Source organism: Mirounga leonina, unplaced genomic scaffold, assembly GCF_011800145.1.
Source record: "Mirounga leonina isolate KUSES-001 unplaced genomic scaffold, KU_Mleo_1.0 Mir_127, whole genome shotgun sequence".
In the NCBI taxonomy this organism is placed as follows: domain Eukaryota; kingdom Metazoa; phylum Chordata; class Mammalia; order Carnivora; family Phocidae; genus Mirounga; species Mirounga leonina.
In genome coordinates this window covers 55,865,150-55,886,041 of record NW_023270316.1, presented here as the reverse complement: position 1 = coordinate 55,886,041, position 20,892 = coordinate 55,865,150, and the positions used below count along the sequence as shown (strand labels likewise).

The 20,892-nt window shown below is 35.5% G+C and overlaps 1 protein-coding gene across 8 annotated transcripts in view; it reads left to right on the top strand.

Annotated features, from left to right (window-relative positions):
• The window catches only part of ZC3H13 (zinc finger CCCH-type containing 13), a 90,919-nt gene that overhangs the window by 46,672 nt on the left and 23,355 nt on the right, over positions 1 to 20,892 (top strand). For all 8 annotated transcript variants that reach the window (XM_035003355.1, XM_035003358.1, XM_035003357.1 and 5 more), the window contains 2 exons: positions 11,693 to 12,003; positions 14,608 to 15,072. In XM_035003355.1, coding sequence (XP_034859246.1) covers positions 11,693 to 12,003; positions 14,608 to 15,072 — 776 coding nt within the window. The remainder of the gene's footprint in view (positions 1 to 11,692; positions 12,004 to 14,607; positions 15,073 to 20,892) is intronic.

The window sequence follows — 20,892 nt, the reverse complement described above, 5'->3', positions numbered from 1 at the left end:
GGAAAGCCTTGTGAACTGGTATTTGTAATATTATTCAGGATAAATTACCTACCCAGTAAGCAGTTAAAATAGCTTAATTAAAAGTTCAACAAAACCAGTCTTTGTCCAAAAATAGATTCTGATGATAAGCTTTGTCCTTTCTTTGTCTTGATAAGAGATCATCTTGTCTTAATCAGTTTTTTTCTCTCCCCCTCTGGTGACTTGACTTAGAAGAACCAGAATGATTCTGTGAACCATTTCTAGGACCTAGGAACGTTGTGCCTTATTAGAGCAATAACAGAATGGTTAAGTGGAGCACCCACAATTCTTGAACATATTTTCCTAAAATATATTCTGTATTTTATTCAATCTAATAGGTATGTTTTTGAAAATGACATGTATATCAGATATAAATTATGTTAAATGTTCTTACTAATTTACATTTTAAGGAATCTTTATTCTTTAACGGTTCTTGGTATTTTCATTTTGTTATTTTGACCCAGAAATCTCTGAAAGGTAGGTGATTCTTAACATATGTCCCTGGATACTTCACCATTGAAATAGTTACATGTTTTGTATTATGAGGAATTGAGTATTATATAGGTTGATTTTTCATTTTCCAGTGTTTCTTCCTAGCTGTCTCTACCAGGAACAACAAGGTACGGTTAGGACTTAACCTGTTACTTAGTATATAGAAAAATCTGAACTTGGTTTATTTTGTTTACCTAAGAAAGTAAAGCAGCAGAACTAGGAGTACTGAAGAACTGCATGGGTACCTGACTTGATGTGGAGTTCTGAAGCCATATTTGACACAGTTGAAAAAGGGGCATTTTGATTTAGGAGGAGTTAATTTAATTTTGAGGGGGGTTTTTAGAGGTGGATCTCTTATTTTAATATATCCCCATTACTTTGAAGGAGAACTTATTAATTCTAAAACCAAATACTGTATTAAGAATCGTCATCATGCTTTCAGATTGGTGGGGTATATAATTAAATGTTAGTATCTAGATTCTTTTTGGAGAATATTGCCCTTTAAAATTAATTTAGATGTTATAATGGGCTTACTCAGAATAATTTGGTTATTAGGATATGTTGTGCTAAGGTAAAAATACGCTAATTCATTTATTCAGTTATTGGGTGTAGGGTAGGCATCGTTCTAAAAGCTGGTGATAAGGCAGTGAACAAAAATGTTCTCAGAAGCTTCGTTACTATAGGTAGAAGTAATATAGTAATCACGTGTATGGAAAATAATATTTCTCTGAATATGGATTTTCTTTTTTTTTCCCCCCAAGTAAAACTTACAAGACCTGTTGGATGTAGGGGATTGCTTACGTTTCTGAAGGATGGTTCCCTATTTAGTTATACAAGAGTATGCATATGTGTAGGACAGATGATGCAACAAAACCATATGATCCTATGGCTTAAGTCCCTCTCCCTGTCTTCTGTGTCTCAATTTCATAATTTTCTAGATCAGGGGCTCCTTACCTGAGATCCGTTGGTAGATTTCAGGGGATCTGCAAATTTCTTGATTTGTGGGTAAAATTTTGCCTGTGTGTGTTTTGGTGAGAGGGAAAGTACCTTCCCTCCCAGAAAAAGTCATGATTTTCCCCCTCTATCTGCCACTCATCCAGCATTGAGAATTTGAGTACCTCCCACCCCCCACCTTCATTGGCCTCATCAACTTTGTTAAGTATATGCTCTGTTCCCAGAATATATGTTAATTTAATAGCACTAAGTTCTGTCATGTTTTGAAGTGAATCAGTGTCTTCCCATTTGGCTGGGTAGACTTTACTGAGCTATGATTTATTTATGCAACATTGATCAAAACCTGAATACTACTTGTTTATCCAAGAAAAAAAAAAAGCCTTATGGATTTTATTACTCTGCTTTTAGTTTTCTAAAAAACAATTTCCCATTACATTTTTGTAAACTTTTCATGACTTGTTCTGTACAGAAAATAGTAAAATCTTGATTACTGATTACCTGGAACTCAACTAAATCATTTTTATTCTATAATTTGTTTTAGAACAGGTATAATTCACAGGAAAATTAATTCAAATTAGGTATTTAGTCAGAAAATCACTTGTGAAGGGAATATTTTGTGTCAGTATTCCTAACCTGTTACATCTAGATAATCCTGAAGTGGATATTTGCAGTGGTATTTCAGTGGACCTGTAATATCTTCTTCATTAGTGAAAATCCATATTCTGTATGCTTTGTTGAATTAGGAAAGTGAACCAAATTACTAGTGTACTTTAAGAACAGAGGCTTAAACAAACACAAGCTTTTTGGATAGTAGTTAACCAAAGGAGTTAGCTAGCAATTGTGTATAGCTCATTCTGCTGGACATTTGGTTAGATATGGTTTTATTGATGGATGGTAATATGTTTTAATCAAAATGCTAGGATGCAGAATTTTGTGGTTAAATGAGAAGATAATATTGAGAGCATAGCTAATCACTTTTTAAACAAAAACACTTCATTATAATTACCTGAATATAGAAATCTACTTACTTCTTAATAGTACAAATGCCTGCATGATGAGTCTTACCCAGCTTTGAGAGACAGATGTGATCATTCAAAATTTGTTGGCTTTGACTTCAATTTACGAGAATAAGCAAATCATCATCAAAGTGACAGTCTTATATCCTTTCAGTGATTGCACACATTTATCAATTAAATCAGAATGTTTCAGACCTTTGGCAAGGAATATTATTTATTGGATTTATTCAGTATTTCCATTCATGTACAAGTACCATGGTCTGGATTGGCAAATCTCACCCTATGGCCAGGAGCCACAGGGCAAGGAAGAATCCATTTGTGCACCAAGCATTTTCTATAGACTGAATTATGGTTTCTTGAGTAAATGTGTACTAATGTTGCTGGACTGTATGTAGAGGATGGAAAAATGTTACATTAACGTTATTATGGAACATTACACACATAAAAATACAATAGTATAATGATCCTTTTATATCCATCTTGTTTCATGCATACCCCTATACACCTCCCCTCCTCCAGTTATTTTGAAGCATATCCCAGACATCTTACTATTTCACCCATATATATTTTAGAATATATCTCCAGGTGAGAAATACACTTAAAAATACGTATCACCACACCAGTATCACACCTAAAAGGAAAAAAAGAGAATAGTATAACTTTAAAATAATAAATTTTAAAAGTATTGATGATTTTAATACCTTTTATAACATTTTCATAATTAATGGGTATTAACACAATATCAAATAATATAATGAAGGATATGCAAACTTTTTAATATTAAAATGGGACCTTTGTGTTCAGGCTGGAAATTGCTTATCTAAGGCATTAATGTTTTTTTCTGCATTTAATCAAGCCCTGTGTATAGGCCTAACAAGTGTTTTCGTGTGAATGCTGATTTAGGCTACCATCCCCCATCCACCTCCCCTCCAGCAACCCTCAGTTTGTTTCCTATGATTAAGAGTCTCTTACAGTTTGTCTCCCTCTCTAGTTTCATCTTATTTTTTCCTCTCTTCCCCTATGATCTTCTGTTTTGTTTCTTAAATTCCACATATCAGTGAGATCATATGATAATTATCTTTCTCTGATTGACTTACTTCACTAAGCATACTATCCTGTAGTTCCATCCATGTCGTTGCAAATGGCAAGACTTCATTTTTTTGATGGCTGAGTAATAGTCCAGTAACACACACACACACACACACCACATCTTCTTTATCCATTCATCTGTTGATGGATATCTATACTCTTTCCATAGTTTGGCCATTGTGGACATTGCTGCTATAAACACTGGGGTGCAGGCACCCCTTCGGATCACTACGTTTGTATCTTTGGGGTAAATACCTAGTAGTGCAATTGCTAGGCCATAGGATAGCTCTATTTTCAACTTTTTGAGGAACCTCCATACTGTTTTCCAGAGTGGCTGCACCAGCTTGCATTCCCACCAATAGTGTAGGAGGGTTCCCCTTTCTCCGCATCCTCGCCAACATCTATCTTTTCCTGACTTGTTAATTTTAGTGATTCCGACTGGTATGAGGTGGTATCTCATTGTGGTTTTAATTTGTATTTCCCTGATGCCCAGTGATGTGGAGCACTTTTTCATGTGTCTTTGGCCATTTCTTTGTCTTCTTTGGAGAAATGTCTGTTCATTTCTTCTACCCATTTCTTGATTGGATTATTTGTTCTTTGGATGTTGAGTTTGATTAAGTTCTTTATAGATTTTGGATACTAGCCCTTTATCTAATATGTCATTTGCAAATATCTTCTCCCATTCCTTTGGTTGTCTTTTGGTTTTGTTGACTGTTTGCTTTGCTGTGCAAAAGCCTTTTATCTTGATGAAGTCCCAGTAGTTAATTTTTTGCCTTTGTTTTCCCTTGCCTTTGGAGACATGTCTAGAAAGAAGTTGCTGTGGCTAAGGTCAAAGAGATTGCTGCCTGTGTTCTCCTTTAGGATTTTGATGGATTCCTGTCTCACATTTGAGGTCTTTCATCCATTTTGAGTCAATTTTTGTGTATGGTGTAAATAAATGGTCCAGTTTCATTCTTCTGCACGTGGCTATCCAGTTTTCCCAACACCATTTGTTGAAGAGACTGTCTTTTCTCCATTGGATATTCTTTCCTGCTTTGTCGAAGATTGGTTGACCATAGAGTTGAGGGTCCATTTCTGGGCTCTCTATTCTGTTCCATTGATCGATGTGTCTGTTTTTGTGCCAGTACCATACAGTCTTAATGATTACAGCTTTGTAATAGAGCTTGAAGTCCGGAATTGTGATGCCACCAGCTTTGCTTTTCTTTTTCAATATTCCTCTGGCTATTTGGGGTCTTTTCTGGTTCCATACAAATTTTAGAATTATTTTTTCCTGCTCTGTGAAAAAAGTTGATGGTATTTTGATAGGGATTGCTTTGAATGTGTGGATTGCTCTAGGTAGCACTGACATCTTCACAATATTTGTTCTTCCAATCCATGAGCATGGAACGTTTTTCCATTTCTTTGTGTCTTCCTCAATTTCTTTCATGAGTATTTTATAGTTTTCTGAGTACAGATTCTTTGCCTCTTTGGTTAGATTTATTCCTAGGTATCTTATGGTTTGGTGTGCAATTGTAAATGGGATCGACGCCTTCATTTCTTTTTCTTCTGTCTTGTTGTTGGTGTATAGGAATGCCACTGATTTGTGTGCATTGATTTTATATCCTGCCACTTTACTGAATTCCTGTATGAGTTCTAGCAGTTTTGGGGTGGAGTCTTTTGGGTTTTCCACATAAAGTATCATATCATCTGTAGAGTGAGAGTTTGACTTCTTCTTTGCTGATTCGGATGCCTTTTATTTCTTTTTGTTGTCTGATCGCTGAGGCTAGGACTTCTAGTACTGTGTTGAATAGCAGTGGTGATAGTGGGCATCCCTGCCGTGTTCCTGACCTTAGGGGAAAAGCTCTCCATTTTTCCCCATTGAGAATGATATTGGCCGTGGGCTTTTCATAGATGGCTTTTATGATACTGAGGTATGTTCCCTCTATCCCTACATTGTGAAGAGTTTTAATCGAGAAAGGGTGCTGTACTTTGTCAAATGCTTTTTCTGCATCTATTGAGAGGATCGTATGGTTCTTGTTCTTTCTTTTATTAATGTATTTTATCACATTGATTGATTTGCAGATGTTGAACCAACCTTGCAGCCCAGGAATAAACCCCACTTGGTCATGGCGAATAATCCTTTTAATGTACTGTTGGATCCTATTGGCTAGTATTTTGGTGAGAATTTTTGCATCCGTGTTCATCAGGGATATTGGTCTGTAATTCTCCTTTTTGGTGGGGTCTTTGTCTGGTTTTGGGATCAAGGTAATGCTGGCCTCATAAATGAGTTTGGAAGTTTTCCTTCCATTTCTATTTTTTGGAACAGTTTCAGAAGAATAGGTATTAATTCTTCTTTAAATGTTTGGTAGAATTCCCCTGGGAAGCCATCTGGCCCTGGGCTCTTGTTTGTTGGGAGATTTTTGATTACTGCTTCAGTTTCCTTAGTGGTTATAGGTCTGTTCAGGTTTTCTATTTCTTCCTGGTTCAGTTTTGGTGGTTTATACATCTCTAGGAATGCATCCATTTCTTCCAGATTATCTACTTCACTGGCATAGAGTTGCTCATAATATGTTCTTGTAATTGTTTGTATTTCTTTGGTGTTGGTTGTGACCTCTCCTCTTTCATTCATGATTTTATTTATTTGGGTCATTTCTCTTTTTGATAAGTCTGGCTAGGGGTTTATCAACCATATCAATTCTTTCAAAGAACCAGCTCCTAGTTTCATTGATCTGTTCTACTGTTCTTTTGGCTTGTATTTCATTGGTTTCTGCTCTGATCTTTATTTCTCATCTTCTGCTGGGTTTAGGCTATATTTGCTGTTCTTTCTCCAGCTCCTTTAGGTGTAGGGTTAGGTTGTGTATTCGAGACCTTGTTTCTTGAGAAAGGCTTGTATTGCTATATACTTTCCTCTTAGGACCGCCTTTGCTGCATCCCAAAGATTTTGAATAGTTGTGTTTTCATTTTCATTTGTTTCCATGAATTTTTTAAATTCTTCTTTAATTTCCTGGTTGACCCATTCATTCTTTAGTCGGATGCTCTTTAGTCTCCATGTATTTGGGATCTTTCTGACTTTCTTCTTGTGATTGAGTTCTAGTTTCAAAGCATTGTGGTCCAAAAATATGCAGGGAATGATCCCAGTCTTTTGGTACTGGTTGAGACCTGATTTGTGACCTAGGATATGATCTATTCTGGAGAATGTTCCATGGGCACTAGAGAAGAATGTTATTCTGTTGCTTTGGGATGGAATGTTCTGAATATATCTGTAAAGTCCATTTGGTCCAGTGTGTCATTTAAAGCCTTTATTTCCTTGTTGATCTTTTGCTTAGAGGATCTGTCCATTTCAGTGAGGGGGGAGTGTAAAAGTCCCTTACTAATACTGTATTGTTCTCGATGTGTTTCTTTGATTTTGTTATTAAGTGGCTTATATAATTGGCTGCTCCCATGTTAGGGGGATAGATATTTACAATTGTTAGATCTTTCTTGTTGGATAGACCCTTTAAGTAGGATATAGTGTCCTCATCTCTTATTATAGTCTTTGGTTTAAAATCTAATTTGTCTGATATAAGGATTGCCACCCCAGCTTTCTTTTGATGTCCATTAGTATGGTAAATGGTTTTCCACCCCCTCACTTTCAATCTGGAGGTGTCTTTGGGTCTAAAATGAGTCTCTTGCAGGCAGCATATCAATGGGTCTTGTTTTTTTTTTATCTAGTCTGATACCCCATGTCTTTTGATTGGGGCATTTAGCCCATTTACATTCAGGGTAACTATTGAAAGATACGAATTTAGTGCCATTGTATTGTCTGTAAGGTGACTGTTACTGTATATTGTCTCTATTCCTTTCTGGCCTATGTTACTTTTAGGCTCTCTCTTTGCTTAGGGGACCTCTTTCAGTATTTCTTATAGGGCTGGTTTCGTGTCTGCAAATTCTTTTAGTTTTTGTTTGTCCTGGGAGCTTTTTATCTCTCCTTTCTTTTCAGTGACAGCCTAGCTGGATATAGTATTCTTGGCTGCATATTTTTCTCATTTAGTGCTGTGAATATATCCTGCCAGTCCTTTCTGGCCTGCCAGGTCTCTGTGGATAGGTCTGCTGCCAGATTAATGTTTCTACCATTGTAGGTTACAGACCTCTTGTCCCGAGCTGCTTTCAGGATTTTCTCTTTGTCTCTGAGACTTGTAAGTTTTACTGTTAGATGTCGGAGTGTTGACCTATTTTTGTTGATTTTTGAGAGGGGTTCTCTGTGCCTCCTGGATTTTGATGCCTGTTTCCTTCCCCAAATTAGGGAAGTTCTCTGCTATAATTTGCTCCAATATACCTTCTGCCCCTTTCTCTCTTTCTTCTTCCTCTGGGTTCCCAATTTTTCTAAGATTGTTTCATCTTATGGTATCACCTATCTCTCGAATTCTGCCCTCGTGATCCAGTAGTTATCTCTCTTTTTCTTAGCTTCTTTATTCTCCATCATTTGGTCTTCTCTATCACTAATTCTCTCTTCTCCCTCATTTATCCTAGCAGTTAGAGCCTCCATTTTTGATTGAACCTCATTAATAGCCTTTTTGATTTAGACTTGGTTAGATTTTAGTTCTCTTATTTCTCCAGAAAGGGATTCTCTAGTATCTTCCATGCCTTTTTCAAGCCCAGCTAGAATCTTTATAATTGTCATTCTGAACTCTAGTTCTGACATCTTACTAATGTCCGTATTGATTAGGTCCCTGGCAGTCGGTACTGCCTCTCATTCTTTTTTTTGAGGTGAGTTTTTCCATCTTGTCATTTTGTCCAGAGGAGACTAGATGAATGAGAGAACAAAATGCTAAAAGGGTAACAGTGACCCCAGAAAAATACACACCAAACAAATCAGAAGACACCTTCCAGAAAGTGGTCTCTTTTCTGTTCAGAGAGTTGCTGCTATTCTTTTCTTCAATCCCCTGTTGAGTTTGTAGGTGTTCAGAATGGTTTGATACCTATCTAGCTGAATTCCTGGAACCAGACAAAATTTAGGTGTCCTACTCCTCTGCCATCTTGCTCCTCCTCCTTCTGTATGATGATTTTAAAGGGTGAGTTATAAATGTTAGTTACATTATGAAGGCATATTTTCGTATTTGAGAAATAGAAACCATTTACTGAAAGAAAAATTGGTATTAGTAATTTTAAGAAAGTCTAGGGTAAGCATACAGGTTTGTAGGTGAAATTAATGTATCTTGAATGAGAGTTTTTCTTTTTAAACTTTTTAACATTTCACATGTTTTCCCCAAATGAAATATGCCCTGAATATTCTCATCCCACATTTTGTCCTCTAATTATAGCAGCATTAAAAAACTTTTGATTAGAATCAAGTCAGGCTAAAGATTGGCTTTCCCTGTGCTATAAATCACAGTGCTCTTGCTGACAGTACACAGATTTCTTCTTTAAGGTATTGAGCTTCTCTTCGTGCAATAATAAACTCTTTTCTTTATTTGAGTGTCAAATGTCACCTTTTTTTTCTCCTCAGACAAGAAACCAGCCAATTCTGAAGCCTAAGAATAATCTAAAATTACTGCTATTCTAACTAGAAATGTATTTTAATATACCTCTGCAATAGTCTAAAAGCCAAAGTACTAATAATTTTGGTCCGATTTCAAGACAGTTTTATTTTCTACCTTTCCTATGTGTAGAATAAACATAGGCCCAGGTCCAGTTATGCTGACATCCATAATTTGATGCATCTTGTTTTGGTAACAGATCCTCTCTTTTCACTATTCTTTAGTCATCAGACTTATAAAAGAATAATAACAGGAAAATAAAGATGCCAACTTGGGCTGCTATTACACAATATCATAGACTGGAGTGGCTTAAACAACATTCATTTCTCACAGCTATAGAGGCTGGAAAGTCCAAGGTCAGGGTTCCAGCAGATTTGGTTCCTGGTTCATAAACAGTTGTCTCCTCACTGTGTCCTCACATGGAGGGAGACAGTGAGCTCTGGTTTCTTCCTTTTCTTGTAAGGATACTAATCTCATGGGAGCCCCACCACAGGACCTCATCGAAGCCAATTACCCCCAAACGCCTCCACCTTCAAATACTGTGACATTGAGGGTTTGTATAAATTTGGGGGGACACATTCAGTCCATAACAGATGCTTTTAAATTAAACCAAGTTTTCTTAGTTTCTTTTTTTTTCTTGAAGGATGGGTAAGAAGAAAAATACTGAAACCATAACTTGACAGTGCATTGGTCCTCTGACCTTCATTTGATAGGTTGATTATCCTAAGCTTGAACTGAAGTTTTTTACTACATGCTATCAACACCAAATTTGAATAGAGTTGTGATTGGACTGTATTGTGTTTTTTAAAGATAGTATTATGAACTATTTTATTTTTTAAGTTCTGTGAACCAATCACCAAAGGGTATTGTAGACTTTCTTGAAACAATTTTTAGTATGCAAAATAAATGAAACTAACCAAAATGTCAGTTCAGTGGAGAGTCACATTTTTTATTTTATCACTTTAGAGATTTCCAAATTGACCAGAACTTGATGAAATTGCAGCTGGAATGTACCAAACAATAATCATTCTAATTCTCAATCTTGCAGTATTTTTCTGTTCAGTAAGATGCATTTGAATGACCATTGATCATAGCTGGTTTTCCAAATTTGGGTAAGACCCTATGAGCATTTCTGCTCATACCTGTAAGTAAATACATTTCTATTAATAATAAATTATAGTGGCTTATGGCTTATTTTTTTATGAGAAGGAAATAATTTTTATGAAAAGTATGAAGGTTTAGTGGAATTACTGATAACTAGAATGTTTAGGTGAATGTGATGTTCTAATTAGCTGACTTTTTTTAGGTGTTTTTGTTTATTTGCTAAAATCCTTGTTCTGCAAAATTCTTTTCAATATATTGGAATCACTTCCGTGAATCAGTAACATATATTTTATGTATTTGGAGCTTTTATTGATAAAAGATCTACTGAGGCATCATTTATAAACAACATAGTTCAGACCAGCAGTTCTCAACAAGGGGTGATTTTTGCCTTCCTGGGGACATTAGGCAATGTCTGGAGTAATTTTTTATTGTTATGAACAAGGGTGAGAAGGAGCATGGTACTGGCTTCTGGTAGGTAGAAGCTGGGGATGCTGCTAAACATCCAATGATGTACAGGACAGCCCCCCACTACAGTTACTGAATACAAACTGTCAGGACCGCCAAGATTGAGAAACCCTGGTTTAGGATTAATAATAATTTTGCCACCATTGCAGATATTAAAAAATATTTATCATAGGCACTGAAGGTAATTCTAACATACTTTGACTAGGCCTCCAGAATGTTTTTGAACAAACATCTAGTCTTCAGAATGAGGAATATGATACTAACCCAGGTATGTGGTATCTGGAATGTTATTTTTTAAACCTTAGTCCTGTTTCTTTCCAGTTATTGCAAAAGTGTGTGTGTATTGCACACACACATTTTGCATACTCAGTGTAAACCAGGGCCCAGGATTTAACAAATTGTAGGTGCTTTGTGGGGTTGTAAGTTGTTTCTCTGGCAGCAGTGAAAGAAGGTGATTTGAAGGCAGTAGAAGAAGCCTTCCTTAAACCAAGACTCATAAAGTTAATCTGTGCTGGCCGAGAGTGAAAGCCAGTTATTTAAGATAAAGACAGTATAGACAGTATGTCCCTTCCTTAACCGTAGCATTCTTTCCCCATCCTAAATCTCAACCCAGGCAGTGCAGACTTCAGGTTTGGCATAGCTGATGATGACTTTTCCCTTTCCCCACAGCCTTGAATTACAGGCATTCTCACAGCCACTTTCTGTCTAGATCTTACAGTATGTTTTCTCTTTAGCCTCGTGTGGTTTCCTGCCTCTTAAGTACCTATTCGCACTGTCAGAGATTATCTCTGATAAGATTGAATTCCATACTTAAGTGAGGGTAATATTCTCTCTATTTGTGCTCAGGGAGAGTGCTCCTTGGACCGAAAGCTTAGAAGCAAGGCAGTGCATATCTCACCTAGAACTGTGACCTCAGGCTCACTTAAAATCAATCAGATCTTTAAAAATTAACTTCTTATCATACAGCATTGTGAATTGATATTTATCCTGGAATTATGATTCACACTTTCAGCTTTAACTTTAGCATTCAGTTTTTTTTACTGTTGCTTTTCTTTGCAGGTCTACTTCCCCAGTAGGACAGCATCATTCTCCTATATCTTCTAGACATCATTCATCTTCCTCACAATCAGGATCATCTATTCAAAGACATTCTCCTTCTCCTCGTCGAAAAAGAACTCCTTCACCATCTTATCAGAGGACAATAACTCCACCTTTACGACGCTCTGCTTCTCCTTATCCTTCACATTCTCTGTCTTCTCCTCAGAGAAAGCAAAGTCCCCCAAGACATCGCTCTCCAATGCGAGAAAAAGGGAGGCATGACCATGAACGAACTTCACAATCTCATGATCGGCGTCATGAAAGAAGGGAAGGTATGCACTGTACTTTATCTTGATTTTTTTAGAATTCTTTAAGTATTTTCTTTATTAAAGAACTGGACATTCAGATTTATTGTTATAATAAGGGAAAGAAGAAAACTGTGTTGTATTAAGTCTTCTGGAACAGAGTAGAGTTCTTGAGGGCAATAAGAGGTGCTTTTATAATGATACAGGAACATAAACTATCAAGTGTACATAAGTGGGCATTTTTATGTATACTGAGGTAGTGCTTTCTTCAGTTAAGATGTTTCACTTGAGTACTCTGAAGTTCTAGAAATTTTTGGCTATCTGACTCTTGAAGCATCCCTCTAATTGCTTAGTTGATTCTTTAAAAAAAAAAAAAAAGAAAGAAATGAAGGAAAGAAAAGCAGCAAACCAGGGGACAAAGTTTGAAAGCATCAGACATGTTTTGATAAAGAGGTAAGGGCTGGGGGAACATTCAGAAGGTCGGTGTAAACCAAGTGATCAGTTTTCTAGGGGTAACTCAAGAAAGAAGTAAGCAATGCAGTTTTCCTTTCAAGATCCCTGATAATTAAGTTAACTTTGGATTTGCTACTCCTTGTTCAAGCTGAGATGCTGTTATCATCTGGCAATATAGTCTTAATAGCTCTCATCTCTTTCTGTACTCCTTATCCAAGCTTCTTGTCCTTATATATTTAAGTTTTTTCCCTAGCTTCTGAGTTGGTGTTTAAACATAATGAGTACTCAGGAAATACTTGCTTACTTACAACATTTCTCTTTAATGTGCATTTTAAAATAAACCTCTCTGAGAGTATAGTACAGCAGTCTCCTGTGAAACGTGTTGAATTTAGTTCTCTTCCTATCAACAGTGTAATAATTAATCAAGTTCTTTTATTCAAGAAAATGATGAATGCCCAGGTAGGGACCAGAGAGAGCATCTGTTGTATAGAAATATTTCTTGTGTACATCATTTTGGAACCAGAAGAGCGCAGCAGTATTTATGGAACATTGGTAAGATAGGAAAATTCTCTTAGCACCTTTCTATTAATTTTAAAAAATATTTAACTAGAGTTAACCGGGAATATAGTGTACATTTAATGACTACTTATTGAATGAAAACTCTTTAGTGTGTTTGATGTCTGTTTTGAAATAATAATGAGGGGAAATAGTATGCGGTTGAGTCTTATAAGAATTTTTGTGTGTGTGCTGAGTGGCCTATGTTACAGGAAGAATCCATTTAATAATAAACCATATGTGTTTAGTTTCTTTGTAAAGATGTTTCTTTAACCTTCCATATAAGAGATGTAGCAGGTGTTTGTTCCTCTATTTAGATGTCATCTTCTGAAATAAGAATAATTTTAGTGGAAGAATGGGGAGGTAGGTAAAGAACAAAATATAGTAACTAGATTTGAAAAGACAGATGGAATCCTGAAAAGGATCTGGTACTGAGTGAACATATTTTTAGGCACAGTTGGCATTGGAGGAGGACTAGAAGTCACAGATGTGCACAGAAAAGGATGGAAACCTATCAAATCCTTGCCTACTACTTCTGTTCTTAAAGGGCATTTGTGGATATAAGCATATGGACAATGTAATTGACAGGAGAGATGAGTTATTAATGTGAAAATCTAGGGGGTCTTGTGGATACTAGGTGTTTGGGTGCTTGAGAAAGTCTGTAGACCTAGCCACCTAGGACAAAGAGAAAAGAAGGTAAATTTACAATAGGCCTACGGCTGCTATAATTGCCAAAATAGCCTCAGATATTGAGGCAGTTCCAGGGGGTCAGAGCAACACATAAAGGAATCTGATTTAAAAACAAGGCAGTGTTTGTTTTCCGAGGTTCTCTTGTTAGTCCTTTGACTTCAATGCTGTAATCAATTTATGCCTGTTCTAGGCATATCTAAAGAATAGTTAATATTCTTTGCAAATTCCATTAGGTACGCAGTTATCTAAGCCATTTAGGCTCTTGGCCCCTTATTTCTTCATTTAGACAGTGACAAGGTTGAATTAAATAATCAGTGAGTTTCATTCAGCTTTTTAAAAACTGAAGTTCTTTTCTTATTTTTCTATGAAGTGTTAGAAAATGCTTTAAGGAGAGAAAACTTCAGAGACAGGAGTGATTCCAGTAAACAGTTCAAGAAAAGAGAGGGTGAATAACAATATCTCTTTGCCAGCCAGCTTACTAACTGTAGGCCACTCGTAAGTGCTTTAAGTACATTTGAGGTGGTCATGGGTGGTCTAGTTTGGCCTAATACTTGGTAGAGATGGCTAAAGTCACTGTGTACCTCTGGGTCTACAAGTAGTTTCTAAAAAATAAGCCATCAGTGATATGAGATCAATTTATTTGTTTCAGTTGTTTAAGATAAGTATGGGTAAGTTGGGGCATGGGAAGATCCTAATCACAGTTTATCTAATCAAGAACATAGTTATCCAAGTGTTAATAAAATTACCTTTGGAATTGTAGCTTATGTATGGTTTTAATTTTCTTATTTGCCCATGTTTTCTTTTTTTGTTTTCTGCAAAGAACGTGAATTACCATTTTTAAAAAAATTTTTAAGCTCTATATTTACATGTGTTGTCTAGTTCTTCAAAATTTTGTGAAAGGAGTTCTAGTTGATTTCTAAACTTGCATTACAGAGACCAGAAGCAAAAGGGATAGAGAAAAGGACACAAGAGAAGAACGAGAGTATGAACAAGATCAGAGCTCTTCTAGAGACCACAGAGATGACCGAGAGCCTCGAGATGGTCGGGATCGAAGAGATACCAGAGATACTAGAGACCGACGGGAACTAAGGGACTCCAGAGACATTCGGGACTCCAGGGAGATGAGAGATTATAGCAGAGATAACAAAGAGAGCCGTGATCCCAGAGATTCTCGGTCTGCTCGTGATACCCACGACTACAGGGACCGTGAAAGTCGAGATTCTCATCGAAAGGAGGATACCTATCAAGAAGAATCCCGAAGTTATGGCAGAAACCATTTGAGAGAAGAAAGTTCTCGTACTGAAATAAGGAATGATGCCAGAAATGAGTCTCGAAGTGAAATTAGGAATGACCGGATGGGCAGAAGTAGGGGGAGAGGTCCAGAATTACCTGAAAAGGGTAAGGTTTTTGACTTGTCAGTGAACTGTATCTTGTATGCTTATATAGAAATTATTAAATCTTTTAAGGTTTCTTTTCTAAATATATTCTTTTTTACATTCATTATCATTTTATCAAAGTAATTTTCAATTAATTAAATTTTGGCCTTCCCTATAAATTCCAAATAGGAATTGTTAAATTCCTAGGATTTAGGAATTGGCTAAAGTAGCAAAGATAAATGGGTCCTGATTAAGATCCCCTGGTAAATTATATCCAGTCATGCCTACCCTCTTGATTAGTGTGGAACACTAAGAAAATTCCTGTCAGGCAAAAAAGTGGAGTCAAAAGGAAATAATTTCTACTGAACAGGTACATATATGATAGAATGATTATTAAAGTGGAATTAAAATGGTGGGCTTTCAAAATTGGTGGTATCAGAAATGACTGTGTATTCCTTAGTATACTTGTGCTTGCTTCAAACCACTTCAGATGATTGCACATCGGAATCTTGAGCCATTTTTCTTCTTCCCTTAAAAAGCATTTACCAACACCCAGTAACTACCTACCTAAATGTCTTTGTCTCCAAACTGCTTGGACTGAATTAATTTTGACCTCTGTTCCTCTCTCCTCTTTTCTCCCCTCCCCTAAAATACTGCTGCAGATTTCTGAACATACATTATTTCTATTGGTCTTTTGGTATATCTTTGTCAATATTATAGCTTCATATTAAGCTGAAGGCCCCTTACCTTCTCTTTCATAGTTGTCTTGGCTTTTCTTGGCCCTTTGCTTTTTCATACACATTTTTTAAATGAGTTTTTTTTTTTTAATTTCATGAAAAACTTGGATTTTTATTTCAAATGCATTAAATTTATGAATTTATAACTTTTTCTGTTAAGGTCTTATACATATTTTATTCCTGGGTATGCAGCATTTTTGGTGCTCGTCAGTGGTACTTAAAAAATTTTTTTCTCTCTCTCTTTTTTTTTTTTTAAAGATTTTATTTATTTATTTGAGACAGAGAGAATGAGAGACAGAGAGCATGAGAGGGAGGAGGGTCAGAGGGAGAAGCAGACTCCCTGCCGAGCAGGGAGCCCGATGCGGTACTCGATCCCGGGACTCCAGGATCATGACCTGAGCCGAAGGCAGTCGCTTAACCAACTGAGCCACCCAGGCGCCCCTCTCTTTTTTTAATAATGCATTTACATGGTTCAAAATTTCAAAAGTACAAAAGAATATATTGTGAAAAGCCTTGACTCTATCCCTGACCTCATTCATTTTTTTGCCAATTTTGTCTGTATCCTTCCCAGAAATATTCTACACAAGCAGATTTGTATGTCTACTGATATCCCCATCTGGTTTTACAAATGTAATTTTTTTTTAAAATGTATATTACTCTACACCTTGCTGCTTTCACTGAAAAAAGACCTTAGAGATCATTACATATCAGTCAGCTTGATAAACAGCTATCCTCTTCTTAATGGTGCACATTGTCCATTGTAGGAATTACTAAAGTTTTAAGTTTTTACTAAATTCCAGTTAACATACAGTGTAATCTTAGTTTCAGTTGTACAATATAGTGATTCAGCATGTCCATACAATACCCATTGCTCATCACAAGTGCCCTCTTTAATCCCCAACATCTACTTAACCCATTCCCCACCCACCTTCCCTCTGGTAACCTTCAGTTTGTTTTCTGTAGGTAAGAGTCTGTTTCTTGCTTTGCCTTTTTTCTCTCTCTCTCTTTCTTTTTTTAACTTTACTCGTTTGTTTTGTTTCTTAAATTCCATATAAGAGTGGAAATCTACATTGTCTTTCTCTGACTTATTTTGCTTAGCATAATACTCTTAGCTCTATCCATGTCGTTGCAAATGGCAAGATTTCATTCTTTTTTATGGCTAATATTCCATTGTGTATATATACACCACATTTTCTTTACCCATTCATCAGTCATTGGACACTTGGGCTATTGACATAATTTGGCTATCGTACATAGTGCTGCTACAAATATCAGGATGCATGTATCCCTTCAAATTAGTATTTTTGTATTCTTTGGGTTAAATACCTAGTAGTGCAATTACTGGATTGTAGGGTAGTTCTGTTTTTAATTTTTTGAGGAACCTCCGTACTGTTCTCTGGAGTGGCTACACCAGTTTGCATTCCCACCACAACAGTGCAGGAGGGTTCCCCTTTCTCCATATCCTCACCAACACCTATTGTTTCTTGTGATTGTAGCCATTCTGACAGGTGTGAAGTGATAACTCATTGTAGTTTTGATTTTGTATTTCCCTGATGATGAGTGATGTTGAGCATCTTTTCATGTGTCTGTTGGCCATCTGTATGTCTTCTTTGGAGAAATGTCTGTTCATGTCTTCTGCCCATTTTATAGTTGGATTATTTGTTTTGCAGTCCCTATCAAAATACCAACACCTTTTTGCACAGAGCTAGAACAAACAACTTAAAGTTAATACAGTAGTTCTTCCTTATCTTCAGGGGATGTGTTCCAGGATGTTGGGTGGATGCCTAAAGCCTCAGATAATACTGAACTCTCTATATACTGGGTCTTTTCCTGTACATACACAACTATGATAAAGTTTAATTTATAAATTAAGCATAGTAAGAAATTAACAGTAACTAATAATAAAATAAAACAATGATAACAGTATACCACAATGAAAATTATGTGAATGTGGTCTTTCTCAAAATATCTTATTGTGCTGTACTCATCCTTCTTATGATGAAGTGAGATGATAAAATGCCTACGTAATGAGATGAAGCAAAGTGCATGATGTAGGCATTGCGACGTAACATTAGGCTACCGTTGACCTTCTGATGATATGTCAGAAGGACGATCATCTGCTTCTGAACCGCAGTTGACCGTGGGTAACTGAAATCACAGAAAGTGAAGCCACGGATGGGGAGACTACTATAAATCGTATATTGGTAGATGTGTAGGTATTCCAGTCTTTGTTTTTGAACAGTGCTTCTGTGAATAACTGTGTGTCACTAAATAATATCTTTTTAAAGTATTTTATTTTCTACCACTTATTGTTGGTGTATGGAAATGATAATTGATATTTGTATATTAATCTTACATTGTTATGTTTCTCTGTTTTTGTAGGAGATCTAATTAGATTATCTCAAACATTTATGTCTGGGAACAGATTTGGCTCTTCTTTTCTGATTATTATTTATTTACTATCGATAACCTGCTGATCATCTTTCAATATAATGTTGAATATAAGTAGTATAATGGGCTGCTTTGCTCCATTTCAGATTTTAAAGTGTTACTGTTGGCATTTTACCATTAAGCATGTTGTTTGTAGATTTTTACCAGATGTTTTTTATTGTTACAGATGTCCCCTAATTTCCCCAACTTAGCTAACTTCTATCATGACCATTTTTTCTGTATCTTGAGAAGGTCATAGTTGGTCTCTTTAACCTTTTACTTATATATTTCTTTAAAATTTAGAACTATCCTGGCATTTCAAAGATAAAGGGAATTTTTTCATTTTTTTAAAGTTCTAGATTAGGTTAAAATTTGATGTTGAATTAAACATCTGTGTTTTCAATTGAGATTACACATAATTAGTGGAATGATGGTAAATATTTAACAACAGACTCTTCAGAAAAAGTCCTGACTTTTAGCTTTTGCCAATTTTATGGTATAAATACTCTTGCCGTAGCAGATTTTGAGCTACTGACATGGAAGAGATGTACACGATTGGCTCTTTCAAGCCAGCGTGAACTGGTTCTAGCATGCCACAGCATAATTCATTTTTTGTGTTTTTCTTGTTTGGTTTGGGGATCAAAGTTATACTAGACATAGAAAATGTGTTAGGTAGTGTTGCTTCTTTTTTTCTCTAGAACAATTTATATATGATTAGTTATCTGTTCTTTGACAATTTAACAACATTTGTCTGTTAAACATTGTTTCCTATTTTTTTGATGGTTATGGTTTTTACTACCAATTGAGTTTCTCTTAAGAGTTCTAGATTTAGATTATTGTAATAGTTGTAGTTTGGTTTTTTTCTTAAAGCAGTATAATAAGTTATATTTTTCCAGGAAATTTGTTTTCAAATTTTTGATACAAAGATGTCCCAAAATTTGTTTTTTTAAATCTCTTTTATATCTGTAATTATATTCCCTTATTTTTCTTGCTCAGTCTTGCCAGAGATTTGTCTGTTTTGAGTCTTTTCAAACAACTAATCTTTGGTTTATATTCTTTTGTATCTCTTTTGTTCTATTAATTCTACTCTTAGGTTTTACTTTGTTATGAAATGTGTGGTAATTGTATTAGTAACCATTCTAAACACTTTGTAAGTTTTAATATGATTTCTTCCTTGACTCATGAATTAGGTAGAAATAGGATTTTAAATTTCCAATCATAACTTTTTAAAATAAATCCCCTTCCTTAATTTTAATTGTTGTCAGAGAATATTTTAAAGTCGACTCTTTGGCATTTTGTATTTGTTAAGACTTAGCTGTGGCTCCGAAATTTATATAATGTTCTGTGTGTGCTTTTAATTGTTGGATGCAAAGGGTGTCTCAGATCAAGCTTGTTAACTATGGTTTCAAATCTATAATTATTTTTAGTCTGCTTTTTCTAACATTACAGAGAAGTGAGTGAAATCTTCCACTGTCATTGTGAATTTGTCGATTTCATGTAATTTGATCAATTTTCGCTTTGACTGTTTTAAGACTTTGCTGTTAGGTGTACATAAGGCAAATTATTTCTTTTATCATTGCAGAATGACCCTCTTTATCCCTAATAGTGCTTTTTGTCTTGAAGGCTATTTTACTAACATTTCTTTTGGTTAATATTTGATAAGTATCTTTTTTCATCCTTTTAGCCTTGCTGTATCTTTTTGTTTTAAATGTGACTCTAAACAGCATAGGTTAGACATATGTTGAATCTTCTTATTGTATCTTCTTTGATTCTTAATTTTCGGATTTTTCATCTCTCTATCTTTTGTTTCCTGGGTCATATCCTCAGACATACCTTTTTTTTTTTTTTTAACTAATTATCTCTTAGCAGCATCTAAGCTGTTACTTAACTTATTCATTCCTAGATGTTATATGTAGCTCATTTCTAGTTTCTAAAAAATGTTTTAAATTTCTTCCTTGTGGTCTTTAATTATACTGATATTTTGAATATTAAAATACATTGCAACAGTATTTAGAATTGTTCTCTAATTCTTTGAAGGCTCAAAGCCTATTATGTATAATGTGTGTGTATGTGAGTGTGTGTGTGTAGCTCTGCATTTTTTTAAACCACTTTATTGAGATATGATTGACATACCAAAAGCTGCACATACAGCTTCTATACATTTAATGTATTCAACATGATGAGCTTGGAGATAAGTATATGCTCATGAATCCATCACTAGTATCTATGCCATTAACATATCCATCGCCTGCAAAAGTTTCCTCTTGCTCTCTCTTTACTATTTTATATGTGCATGATGAGAACGCTTAACATAACATCTACCCTCTTAGCAAAATTTTTGACTTTCCAATACAGTATTAACTGTAGGCACTGTGCTGTACTGTAGAGCTCTAAGTCTTTTTCATCTTATACAGCTAAAACTTTGTACCCTTTGACTAATACCTCTGTTTCCTTCTACCTCCAGCCCTTGGCAGTTAACCATTCTACTCTCTATTTCTAAGAGTTTGACTGTTTTAGATTCCACATATAAGTGGTATCATGTACTGTTTGTCTTTCTGTGTATGACTTATCTCACTCAGCATAATGTCCTCCAGTTTCATCTATGTTGTCTCAAATGGCAGGATTTCCTTTTTTTTTTTTTAAGGGTGAATAATATTCCATTATATGTATATACC